This window comes from Triturus cristatus, chromosome 11 (assembly GCF_964204655.1).
Source record: "Triturus cristatus chromosome 11, aTriCri1.1, whole genome shotgun sequence".
NCBI classification, from domain to species: domain Eukaryota; kingdom Metazoa; phylum Chordata; class Amphibia; order Caudata; family Salamandridae; genus Triturus; species Triturus cristatus.
Window position 1 is genome coordinate 1115031712 of NC_140594.1, and position 13796 is coordinate 1115045507.

Genomic DNA, 13796 nt, shown 5'->3' on the forward strand with positions numbered 1-13796 from the left:
TTTCATTCATTTAAGGTCTGACAGAGGTTGTCACCAACCATAACATTAACATACAGGATTCCAGGGCTGTTCTCACGGTGGAAGGGAAGAGGCAGACTCGGTAGAGAGGAAATGATCAGTGACTCTCTTCCGTCTCTGCTACAAACTCCTCTTGCTCACACTGCTCTCTCAACATTCTATCAAGTCAATCCTCTCAACATTCTATCAAGGTAACTCCCTCAACATTCTATCAAGGGAACATTCTATTGAGTCAAACCGCATATGATGCAATGGATCCCTAGCCGCTTTTATGAGTAGGCCAAACCTTGGCAGCTTATTTTATCTGGACTGCTAGGTAAAACTCAACTGTTGCTTTTAAACTGTTTTAGAATCCCATACTTTTTGAGAGATTTTTTCTGCGTATATTTTTTACAAAGAGATGTTTGTGATTGATCTGACCTCTGGGTGTTACTATTTTACACGAATAACACAAGCATTGCATTATCAATGAATTAATCTTTCATCTTTAATTTCAGGTGTCACCCGCTTCAGTAATGCCAGCTTTATATCATGTTAAAAAAAACACTTGATGGACAGAATGCTGGACAATGCAAACATTCACCCCCAGTCACAAGGATCTGGGTTTAATCCATCATTCTTTTGCTCACCACACTACCCCAGTTTGGAACCAGCCATATGCACATCATTATTGACCCTGTTCCTTGTGGGAACAGTCCAGCCGGACCTGCCAAGCCAGGTCCTCCCTAGACTGGAAACAAGCATCCTGGGACCGGTTTCAGGGCATCACCCTTCATCAGCCAGGCTAGCTTGAATCCAGTGGTGTAGTGAGCACGGGACCCACATCTGGGAATACCCTTCCCACTTAGGGCGACATATGCAAAAGAAACAATTGATGGACAGAATGCTGGTAATCCAAACATTCACCCCCAGTCACAAGGCTCTGGTTTAATCCATCATTATTTTGCTCACCACACCACCCCAGTTTAGATCCAGCCATATGCAAATCAGTCTTGACCCTGGTCCTTGTGGGAACAGTCCGGCCCGAACTGCCAAGCCAGGTCCTCCCTGGACCGGAAACAAGCGTCCTAGGACCAGTTCCAGGGCATCTCCCTTCATCAGTCAGGCTAGCTTGAATCCAGTTGTGTATTGAGCAAGGGGCCCACGTCTGGGCATACCCTGCCCACTTAGGGCGACATATGCAACAGAAACAATTGATGGACAGAATGCTGGACAATGCAAACATTCCCCTCCAGTCACAAGGATCTGGGTTTAATCCATCATTCTTTTTCTCACCACACCACCCCAGTTTTGACCCCAGTCATATGCAAATCAGTCTTGACCCTTTTACTTGTGGGAAAAGTCCAGCCCGAACTGCCTAGCCAGGTCCTCCCTGGACCGGAAACAAGCATCCTGGGACCAGTTTCAGGGCATCACCCTTCATCAGCCAGGCTAGCTTGAATCCAGTAGTGTAATGAGCACAGGGCCCACATCTGGGCATACCCTTCCCACTTAGGGCGAAATATGCAAAAGAAACAATTGATGGACAGAATGCTGGACAATGCAAACATTCACCCCCAATCACAAGGATCTGGGTTTAATCTATCATTCTTTTGCTAACCACACCACCCCAGTTTGGACCCAGCCATATTGACCCTGCTCCTTGTGGGAACTGTCCAGCCTGAACTGCATTATATCATGTACATGATTTTTATCCATGTTCTTCTATAGTGAAGGTTTTATTAATTCAATGATTTTGTAGAACTGTACTACTCATTTTATTTAACGAATGTACACATCCAAATTAACCTGGAAACTGAGCAAAAACAAATGTTTGTTTTCTAAAGCACATTTGTCCAAGGAAAGAAGTCCCACCTAAAAAAAGTTTATAGACTGGAGTGTAAGTCCCCGCCCACCACCACCACTGTGCCAAAAATATATTAGGAAAACGTAGGTATACTATTCAAGCATATGAAGAGAATATAATTAACTATAAACGGTTTTTAAAAATCACTTTGAAAATGTATTAAGGTTTTCTGTAAAATGTTTTTTGCAAATGAAGATCTTAAATTCCAAGTTTTAATAATTTTTCGATAAACGGATACTATGAGTTCTTTCTAGGAAATTTGGAATTAAGGCTCCCCTAGCAGTAGTTTATTGGGTATGAATGGTGCATTACTTGTATTTACAGCTTTGCACCATGCAAACATAATCTCAAAGTCATCAGAGCACCTTTCATGTATGTGGTATATATAGAGCTCTAAACTAGCCAAAAGGCAGCAGAGTGATGTACTTAGTCAAGGTCTGGCACAAGCACAACCACTGATGGGAATGTTAGCTGGGTTGTGGACTGTTTATGCATTGTGATGTAGCATTCTTTCAAGAGGTGTATCATCAATGCTTTCCAAAATTGGAGCCATGCTGGAGCAGTCCTGATGGATACAGGGATGTTTTTTGAGATCCTGAGGTCATGGGAGGAAAAGGTCTGCAGCCTTGTTTTTTTATTTTTACACCTTTTAGTATGCAGTCTCGGTCTTCTTGCTGCAGCTGAGGACCTCCAGAGATGGTGAACTTGTCTGTAAGAAAAGTAGGGATGTAGGGCATGATGACTTTGTAAAGGATGCAGCTAGTTTTAACCCTACAAAAATGTGACGCAAAGTACAATCTTGCATTGGGAGATTGACTACAAATTGTAAAGTAGTTTAAAAAAAAAATACCTGCCATGATCTAATCCACAGTAGCATTGTTGTATGCAAACCAAGTTTTCACGGGGACTTTTGCCTGCTTTATATTATGATCTGCAATATTGTGAAAAGGAACGGGTACTCTCCTGGCCTAACTGCAGATGCTTGTATTCTTGGACAATATGTGCACTAAATCCTCCTCACACGCCTGTCTTGGAACATTTAGTTCCCCAGTTTCATGATTACTTGTAATGTCCCACCATGACAAGCAAGATCCCACCTCAGAGAACTGTATATTTGAAGCCCTTCTATGACCTACAAGCAAACGCAATGCCAAATTCCATGGATGCTCAAAAATACGTGCAGTCATACAAGATTCCCGTTCTCTGAACCGACATCTAGTCACAACCTAAGAGACACAGCAGTAACACCGTAAAATGACCCCTTCCCTCCACAACGAAAATCCAACACCATCGCTGGCAAGTAGATATTCTGTTGATAAATGGCTTCATTTGCTTGAGAGCTTGAACTCTGGTTTGCTGCCCACCTATGGTCACAGTTTCAAATTCCGGCAGGTTCATTCAGCCTTTAATACTTCTGAAGTCGATACCATGAGTACCATTGAGTTTGGTAACAATAAACATCTGTTTTTCAGCGCCAAGATACCCTTCTGGGTGAATGTGTGCTTTACAAATACATGTTACCTTTTATACAGATCACCATGATATATATAATCATAAATAAATACATGGATAAAACTTTAAAGTCCATGTTTCAATGGCAAATTTGCATACGCCAGGTTCTGCTTGTGCCTCAATTCTGGAGTGGCATCCATGTGTGAAGGATTGCAGCGGTGCTTTATAGTGTTAAGGTTGGGGGTTGTATCTTTTCTACAATGCATTCGAACGGATATTTTGAATCCTCATCTTATTTCTTGCCATATCTTCAAAGTTGCTTGATACTTCTGCTTTTTCAATGGCTTGGCTTTGTTGACCCTCCTCACGCATTATAGGCATCTGACAAAATGACCTCCCCACTTAACGAAGAAAACTTGATACACCTTTCGATGGACATTTTCATGGCTGGGATAGAGACCACCACAACGACGCTGCTGTGGTCAATCATTCACATGTTGAACCATCCAGACATCCAAGGTGAGAGATGGGAAGCAATTCTCTTTTGAAAGTACACAGAACCCCAATGAGTCAATATATTTAGTTGTTAGCTATAGGTATTTCACAGCCCCATCACAAAGAGCGTCGAGTAAGTATGGAGAAGCATTGGAATTGGCACCAGTGAAAACTAACAATATCAAAGGTCCTAATAAAGCTTCTCACAGCCTCATTATTTTATCTTAAATATCAGAGGGGATCTTTTGAATTCCCTACTCTCACAATGGCCAGAGTAGTGTCCTTGGTAGTTCCATTGTGGTTTTCCGTTGAGAACCAGAGCCATATCTTCCAGCAGGGATCTTGAGATGAGGTGCTAGACCATGATTCCATAACCCTGTTCACAACAACTTATGGAAATGAGACCATCATTTTATAACACTCATAACAACAACAACACCATAGGGAAATGAGAACTCAATTTTATGACACTGATTCTAACACCATGCAGAAATGACACCATACTTCCACAACACAAACTATAACGCTGGATGGAACTGAGACCATGATATCCAAACACTATTTATAGCATTGTATGAAAATGAGACCATGTTCCCGTAACACTATTCAGAACGCTGTACGGAAACAAGACCATGATTCCGCAACACTAATTATAACACTGCACAAAAATTAGCCCATGATTCCACCACGTTATTCAAAACATTGTGTTAAAATGAGAACATGATTCCGCAACGCTTTTCATAACATCGTACGAAAATCAGACCATGATTCTACTACACTATTCAAAACACCATACAAAAATGAAACCATTGTTCTGTGACACTAATTATATGAGGGATAAAATCCCCCCTCCCGTACATTATAAGGATATTGCTAATCACCGAGGAATTCCATAACCATAGGAATGAACAAAGCCGAAGGCCGAGTCTCTTTATAAGGTTAAGGAAATCCAAAGTGACTTGCAATATCCTTATCATGGATGCCAGAAGCTACTTTATCCCAAATAATACATGGTCACACCATCACCTTCCCCACACACCACTTAAAACCTTGGTGCGTATCTCTTTCATGTGAAAAAGGGAGCATGTTTGCAAACATTAAGAATAAAAATAAAACCTCCAGTGCAAAAGTAAACACATCAAAAGCCTGTTAGTTATTTGTTGCAAATGGATGTTAGAAATGGTTCAATAGAAGTCAGTGTTTTTTTTTAAAAAAAGCTGCACTGACTCGGAATATGTAGAAACATGCAGAAACATTATAGCTTTTCTCTAAGGAGTGCAAAAAATAAACATGTTCGCTATGTCATTGCAAGCTAAAAATACAGAAGAAAGAAATGCAACATGTTGTTTTCATTGCTTTAAACAGCTGCTTCACTTATGTTCCGTGACCTGACCTGCCTTTCACCTCGGATGCTGGCTCCGGCAGTAGGCATCGTGACGTCAGATCTCGACTGTAATAACTTAGAATAGTCGAGCTCTGACATCTTTGCAGATCACAAGTCATCGATTATAAAGAAATCAGAGATTGACATTTATACAGGGATTATAGAATCCCATGTATTATAACTCCATACTGGCATGAGACCATGATTTAAACATAAATATAGCATAAATAAATGGGCCAGAGTCACCCCTTGAGCAGCACATTGTTTGGCAAAAGCAGGCACCAACATCCTCAACCATGCACTGGATGGATAGCAAATAATATCTTCGTACAAGACCCCTCTTCCCAATTCCTTTGAATCCATACCCAGAAAAAAAAATTAAAGATTTCCGGTCTCCCAAAACTGTGGAATCCAATTTGGGCACAATGATTACAGCCAGCGGTGGCCGAGAATGTGTATTTCAGACATTAGCTTCTTGTCTACATTGTTTGGGATGATATTGTATTCTGTAGATATAGCAATGCCCGTCTGACCAAACGGCATACGTATGGGTTTGTTCCTGCCATTTCTCTGGGGAGACATTTTGTTTGGTGGTAGTCTGGAATACAGAAAATCTGTATTTTACATCCTGCAGCTCATTGTGTTTGCCCAGCATGTGGCTTTACTACGGCAAAACGTAACCTTTTGCTGGGATGCACAGAAAGGAGCAAATTAAGTCAATGCTCATAAGATACTGTCTGTTCTCCCACACAGCGCTCTCGCCCTCCCTTCTTTACTCCAGTATGTAGAGGTTCTGGCTTCATCCTGCTCCCCTAACACTATTCATAGCACCATTTGGAAATGAGACCATGATTCAATACCACTCTTCATGACACAGTATGGAAATGAGACCTTGATCCCATAACACCCTTCATGACACAGTACGGAAATGAGACCTTGATCCCATAACACTCTTCATGACACAGTATGGAAATGAGACCTTAATCACATAACACTCTTCATGACACAACAGAAATGAGACCCTGATTCAATAACACTCGTCATGACACAGTACAGACACGAGGCTTGATTCCATAACACTCTTCATGACACAGTACAGACACGATGCGTGATTCCATAACACTCTTCATGACACAGTACAGACACGAGGCCATGATTCCATAACACTCTTCATGACACAGTACAGACATGAGGCGTGATTCCATAACACTCTTCGTGATACAATACAGACACGAGGCCATGATTCCATAACACTCTTCGTGATACAATACAGACACGAGGCCATGATTCCATAACACTCTTCATGACACAGTACAGACACGAGGCATGATTTCATAACACTCTTCATGACACAGTACGGAAATGAGACCTTGATCCCATAACACTCTTCATGACACAGTATGGAAATGAGACCTTGATCACATAACACTCTTCATGACACAACAGAAATGAGACCGTGATTCCATGACACTCTTCATGACACAGTATGGAAATGAGACCTTGATCCCATAACACTCTTCATGTCACAGTACAGAAATGAGACCTTGATCCCATAACACTCTTCATGATACAGTACAGACCCATTGCGTTATTCCATAACACTCTTCACGACACAGTACAGACCCATTGCGTTATTCCATAACACTCTTCATGACACAGTACAGACACGACGCGTGATTCCATAACACTCTTCATGACACAGTACAGACACGAGGCCATGATTCCATAACACTCTTCATGACACAGTACAGACAAGAGGCATGATTTCATAACACTCTTCATGACACAGTACGGAAATGAGACCTTGATCCCATAACACTCTTCATGACACAGTATGGAAATGAGACCTTGATCACATAACACTCTTCGTGATACAATACAGACACGAGGCCATGATTCCATAACACTCTTCATGACACAGTACAGACACGAGGCATGATTTCATAACACTCTTCATGACACAGTACGGAAATGAGACCTTGATCCCATAACACTCTTCATGACACAGTATGGAAATGAGACCTTGATCACATAACACTCTTCATGACACAACAGAAATGAGACCGTGATTCCATGACACTCTTCATGACACAGTATGGAAATGAGACCTTGATCCCATAACACTCTTCATGTCACAGTACAGAAATGAGACCTTGATCCCATAACACTCTTCATGATACAGTATGGAAATGAGACCTTGATCCCATAACACTCTTCATGACACAGTACAGAAATGAGACCTTGATTCCATAACGCTCTTCATGACACAGTACAGACACGAGGCCGTGATTCCATAACACTCTTCCTGACACAGTACAGACACGATGCGTTATTCCATAACACTCTTCATGACACAGTACAGACAGGATGCGTGATTCCATAACACTCTTCATGACACAGTACCGACACGAGGCCATGATTCCATAACACTCTTCGTGACACAATACAGACGCGAGGCCATGATCCCATAACACTCTTCATGACACAGTACAGACACGAGGCGTGATTCCATAACACTCTTCATGACATAGTAGGGAAATGAGACTGTGATTTCCTAACACTGCTCTTTACAGAGTACAGAAATGAGGGCTTGATTCCATAACACTCTTCATGACACAGTACAGGCACGAGGCGTGATTCCATAACACTCTTTGTGACACAGTACAGACACGATGCATGATTCCATAACACTCTTCATGACACAGTACAGAAACGAGGCCGTGATTCCATAACACTCTTCATGACATAGTAGGGAAATGAGACTGTGATTTCCTAACACTGCTCTTTACAGAGTACAGAAATGAGGGCTTGATTCCATAACACTCTTCATGACACAGTACAGGCACGAGGCGTGATTCCATAACACTCTTTGTGACACAGTACAGACACGATGCATGATTCCATAACACTCTTCATGACACAGTACAGAAACGAGGCCGTGATTCCATAACACTCTTCATGACACAGTACAGAAAGGAGACCATGATTCCATAACACTCTTCATGACACTGTACAGACACAAGGCCATGTTTCCATAACACTCTTCATGACACAGTACAGAAAGGAGACCATGATTCCATAACACTCTTCATGACACTGTACAGACACAAGGCCATGTTTCCATAACACTCTTTATGACACAGTACAGACACGAGGTGTGATTCCATAGCACTCTTCATGACTCAGTACAGAAATGAGACCTTGGGCCCGATTCACAAAAGTAATCTGAGACATAATTCTAACTTTATAACTTTCGGTATTCACAAAGGGTATCTAGGAGTAGTAAAGTTAGGAATCCTAACTTTACTACTCCAAAATGCCCTTTATTAATACTAAAAGTCGTAAAGTGTAAACTTAAGCCCAAAACCTAAGTTTAACTGAGAAAAAATCCTAACTTTATGACTTTCGGTATTCACAAAGGGTATTTATATAAGTTAGGAATCCTTACTTTATTACCCCTAAATGCCCTTTGTAAATACCGAAAGTCGTAAAGTTAGGATTTTGTCTCAGATTACTTTTGTGAATCGGGCCTCTTGATTCCATAATCCTCTTCATGACACAGTACAGACACAAGGTGCGATTTCATAACACTCTTCATGACACAGTATGGAAATGAGGCTGTGATTCCATAACATTCTTCATGACAAAGACAGACACGAGGCCATGCTTCCATAACACTCATCATGACACAGTACAGACACAAGGCCGTGATTCCATAACACTCTTCATGACACAGTACGAAAATGAGGCTGTGATTCAATAACACTCTTCATGACACAGTACAGACGCAAGGTGCGATTCCATAACACTCTTCATGACACAGTACAGACGCAAGGTGCGAATCCATAACACTCTTCATGACACAGTACGGAAATGAGGCTGTGACTCAAGAACACTCTTCATGATACAGACAGACACGAGGCCATGATTCCATAACACCCTTCATGACACAATACAGAAATGCGGCCGTGATTCCTTAACACTCTTCATGACACAGTACAGAAATGAGACCGTGATTCCATAACATTCTTCATGACACAGACAGACACGAGGCCATGATTCCATAACACTCTTTATGACACAGTAGAGACACAAGGCCGTGATTCCATAACACTCTTCATGACACAGTACAGACACAAGGCCGTGATTCCATAGCACTTTTCATGACACTGTACAGACACAAGGCCATGATTCCTTAACACTCTTCATGACACAGTACAGACACAAGGCCGTGATTCCAAAGCACTCTTCATGACACAGTACAGGCACCAGGCGTGATCCCATAACACTCTTCATGACACAGTACAGAAATGAGACCGTGATTCCATAACATTCTTCATGACACTGTACAGACACAAGGCCATGATTCCATAACACTCTTCATGGCACAGTACAGACATGAGGCCATGATTCCATAACACTCCTCATGACACAATACAGAAATGCGGCCGTGATTCCATAGCACTCTTCATGACACAGTACAGACATGAGGCGTGATTCCATAACACTCTTCATGACACAGACAGAAACGAGGCCATGATTCCATAACACTCTTTATGACACAGTACAGACACAAGGCCATGATTCCATAACACTCTTCATGGCACCGTAAGGAAATGAGACTTTGATTCCATAACACTCTTCATGACACAGTACAGACACGAGGCGTGATTCCATAGCACTCTTCGTGACACAGTACAAACACAAGGCCATGATTCCATAACACTCTTCATGACACAGTACAGAAACGAGGCCGTGATTCCATAACACTCTTCATGACACAGTACAGACACGAGGCATGATTTCATAACACTCTTCATGACACCGTACGGAAATGAGACTTTGATTCCATAACACTCTTCATGACACAGTACAGACACGAGGCGTGATTCCATAGCACTCTTCATGACACAGTACAAACACAAGGCCGTGATTCCATAACACTCTTCATGACACAGTACGACCATGATTCCATAACACTCTTCATGACACAGTACAGAAACGAGGCCGTGATTCCATAACACTCTTCATGACACAGTACGACCATGATTCCATAACACTAATAATAGCACTGTACGGAAATAACCCTGGTCCAGTAGAGAACCTATGCCTGGGCTTAATGTGAAGAAAAATCTGGCATACAAGCCACACATGCCACCTTCTCCTGTGATAATGGAATGTGTTTCCCCAGTGAAAGTTCAGCAGGAGCTGGATGCTGTTCTTGGACCAGCGCATGTCATCGAGTATGAGGATCGGAAGAGGCTGCCCTACACCAACGCTGTGGTCTATGAGATCCATCGCTTCAGCAATGTTGTTTCTGTCGGTATCGTGAGGCAGGTGATAAAGGAAACAGAGCTGCAGGGGTTCCACGTGAAGAAGGTACAGACACTTCCCCAGTGTTCCACACTCTGTGCATTAGCAGAAGTATGGGTCATGATACTTAGTGGGGGGAATTTATTATTTATATATTTGTATATAAGTGTGTATAGAGCTTTGTGGAGTGCTCAAATGGAACCTTCCAGACATTTCACAGTCTGGTTGAAGGTGAAGTCATCACTACAATAATACATTGTAGAATATTTAGCCCAACTTAACCGTGTTCTTTAAATATTTTCTGCATGTGGCCCAAAAAGAATCAAGGGGCATATCAGCAACAACCAGCGATAATTATCGCTAAGCGCACTTAGCACTAGGATAATTATCGCCGGCTATCGTGGATTTTTATCGCTGAGATAGCGTGCTATTAGCAACGCTTATCTCAAAAGCGATAAAAATCCTAACGCTAACTGCCTAACGTGAGATTATCGCTGGAAACCCAGCGATAATCTCACGAAATGTGTCGTTAGCTTGTTGATAGGGACTCACAAACTTAGCCATGATATCCACCTTCCATAGGATATCATGGCTAAGTCAGGCCAGAAGCAGGGGTAAGGAAAGTAGCGATAACAGGGGTTATCGCCACTTTTCCTGCCGCTATGCTTCATGGCGTTCAGGTCAGGAGCGCCCACTTTGCATCTCATTAGAGATGCAAAGCTGGGCGTTAAGAATCCCGGCGCTAAAGCAAGGTTTCACGAGTTAGCGTGACCTTGCTAATTAGGCGATAAAATTATCGCCGCTTTTCGGCCGAAAACGGCCGCAAAAGCAGCGATAATTTATTATCGCCGCCTTGTTAATATGCCCCAAAATACCTCTTCTCAATCAAATGTTGAACAATGAGCCAGTGTGTAGGCCCTTTTTGTCAAAATTGAACTCTGCCATTGGATATTACTACAAAGTCATTTGAATTCTGTTAGATTTACTTTCCAACACTTCATATTCCCACCAAGAGGTCTGGGAAGTACTTAGTGATCCTAAACTCCACCCTGACTACACCTTCCCACAGAGAGCAACGGTATTTTTCCAAATAGCAATAAAAAACGTGTTCCCTGTGCCTAAAAATATTATATTGCAACTATTCTAGTTCTTAACAGCCCTCCCTGCTTTTCTCATCACAAATTAATTAAGTTACGAGGACTGCACATTAAAAGGACAGTTGGATCAATGTGACTTTATACACCAGAGGGACATTTTTAAAAAATTGTCATATTATAGTTTCATATTACATAAAAGGACATATTTGTAACTGAGCACCCCCCTTGCATATCCAACAGTTAATGTATGTAATTTAGGAATGCATATGCTCATTTTGCTGTCAGCCCTAAGCACACATGCAGAGATCATACAAATTTTGGTAGTACATTTTAAGTACACCCTTCAGGCCATGACAATCTCGCTGAGGTCAACTCAGTCCCACTGTAGCAGGCATACACATAAGGTGTGTGGGCATACTACTTCAAGAGACTGTCTTGGATATCGTCAAGTTGTGTCTCCTCACATGGTACATCCTGGACCGTGAGATAGATATGGTTGTACTCTCTTGTGTCCACTGTCTTGAACTCTCTAACACATCTGAGCTGTTTCAGGTTAGGATGGGAAAATAAAATCAGTGCATTGTCCTAACATGCAGCAGATGGCGGTGCACAGTGAAGCCAATTGTGCTGATGTTGGTTGTAAACAATGGACTCGGTACGGGCCTCACTGTGTGTACGAGGCAGTGATTGTTTTGCCACAGCTGAGGAGCCATTAGTTCAGCCTGTGCCTTCACTCTGGTTACTCCTGCTCAAAGGTTAACATTGACCATTTTAAGTGTACTTTGTGTTTTAAGGATTTCATCCATAAAGCAGTTGTCATCTTCTGGCTGGGAGGATACATCACTGCATGAGCGAATCAGGGCATGGATAACATTAATGTTTCTTGCTTCAATGTATTCAGATGAGGTCTGTGATGTGTCATTAAACTCTAAGCCTGCCAGTTCTGTGACGTATACAATCCTTCCTTCCTCCACCTCCACCCCTGTGCTCTCTATGTTTGGAGCTGATGTTGCAGTTGAGTGGCACCTTGTCATGAAGGATTTGCTAGAGTTATCAACAAAAGAGATCATTGTCAGCAGTCAGTCTGAGAATGTTGCATTTATCCTTGACCATTAGGCTGTGGCTTTCAAGGTAGCATATGTGGGCTGACCCATGAGCAGTGCTTGATCGGAGCTGGAGGTTCCAGGTGGGACCCAATTATATTTGGGACCAGCACTTACTTTTCTTCAACAGTTTTTGATCCGGAGCAAGAGGGAGGAAAACACAAAAGAGAAGAGGAAGAGAAAGATAGGACGACAGTGACAAAGGGAGAAAGCAGGGAAGTCAGGAATCATCAGTGGGAATACAGGAATGGAGGCCCAAATACAAGCCTTTTCAGTTCTGTCTAAGAAACACACGAACAGCAGGGAAGGATTGGAGACTGTACAGGACAGGTTCTTGGCGGCTGGCTCATGCATAGGATAGATGGTCAGAATCAGGCAGTTTCAGGTCAGAACTGGTGGAGCTAGCACTGTGATCTAAAAAAGGCTGCCAACTAAGAAAAGGTTATATTTGGCAAGTTTCTGTTCGTTTGATGGTTCTCTCCCAATTCGTCACCTCATTGCGTCCTTCAAATGTATTGTTTTGTTCCTAACCTGGTTTGTATCTTTCCTGCTGTTTGTTGTCTTACTGCCTTTTCCCAGTTTGGGTCCTGCTGTTTAAGATCACTGTGCTGATTGGTTCCATCTTTGCAACTGAAATGTTGACAAACTGCTTACCGGGTGCTTCTGGGTCTCAGGGTGATTCCTAGTGCCTGTTGCCAACTCTTCTGGAAAGCCCAGTGAGCCTGTACTGACTTTAATTCCCTATTCATCCCTGCATGTTTATTGTTCATGTGCGTAAATCATCAGTGTACCTTTTGGTATTACAGGGCCTTTCTGCCCAACCCTGAGATCATCCACTCCAACACCATCTGCCTAAGGCAGTGACGTAACAAAACCCCCCAAAACCCCTGCAGTACGGGGCGCAGAGTTCCAGGTGGCCCCCTCAGCACAGTACACTGGCCTTAGAGCTCCTGAGTGAGTCTGGAGGGGGGCCCTCCATGTAGTTTGCAAGGAGGTCCCCTCAACTTTCGTAACACCACTGGCCCAAGGCATGCTGTGGGACTCTTCTGTGCTGTTTCCCCACAGATGTGGTGTATCCTCTCTGTCAC

The 13796-nt window shown here is 42.5% G+C and overlaps 1 protein-coding gene across 1 annotated transcript in view; it reads left to right on the top strand.

Annotated features, from left to right (window-relative positions):
- Positions 1 to 13796, top strand: part of LOC146786127 (cytochrome P450 2J5-like) — a 110124-nt gene that overhangs the window by 59595 nt on the left and 36733 nt on the right. Inside the window, exons 6-7 of the mRNA XM_085635629.1 lie at positions 3694 to 3835; positions 10387 to 10574. Coding sequence (XP_085491755.1) covers positions 3694 to 3835; positions 10387 to 10574 — 330 coding nt within the window. The remainder of the gene's footprint in view (positions 1 to 3693; positions 3836 to 10386; positions 10575 to 13796) is intronic.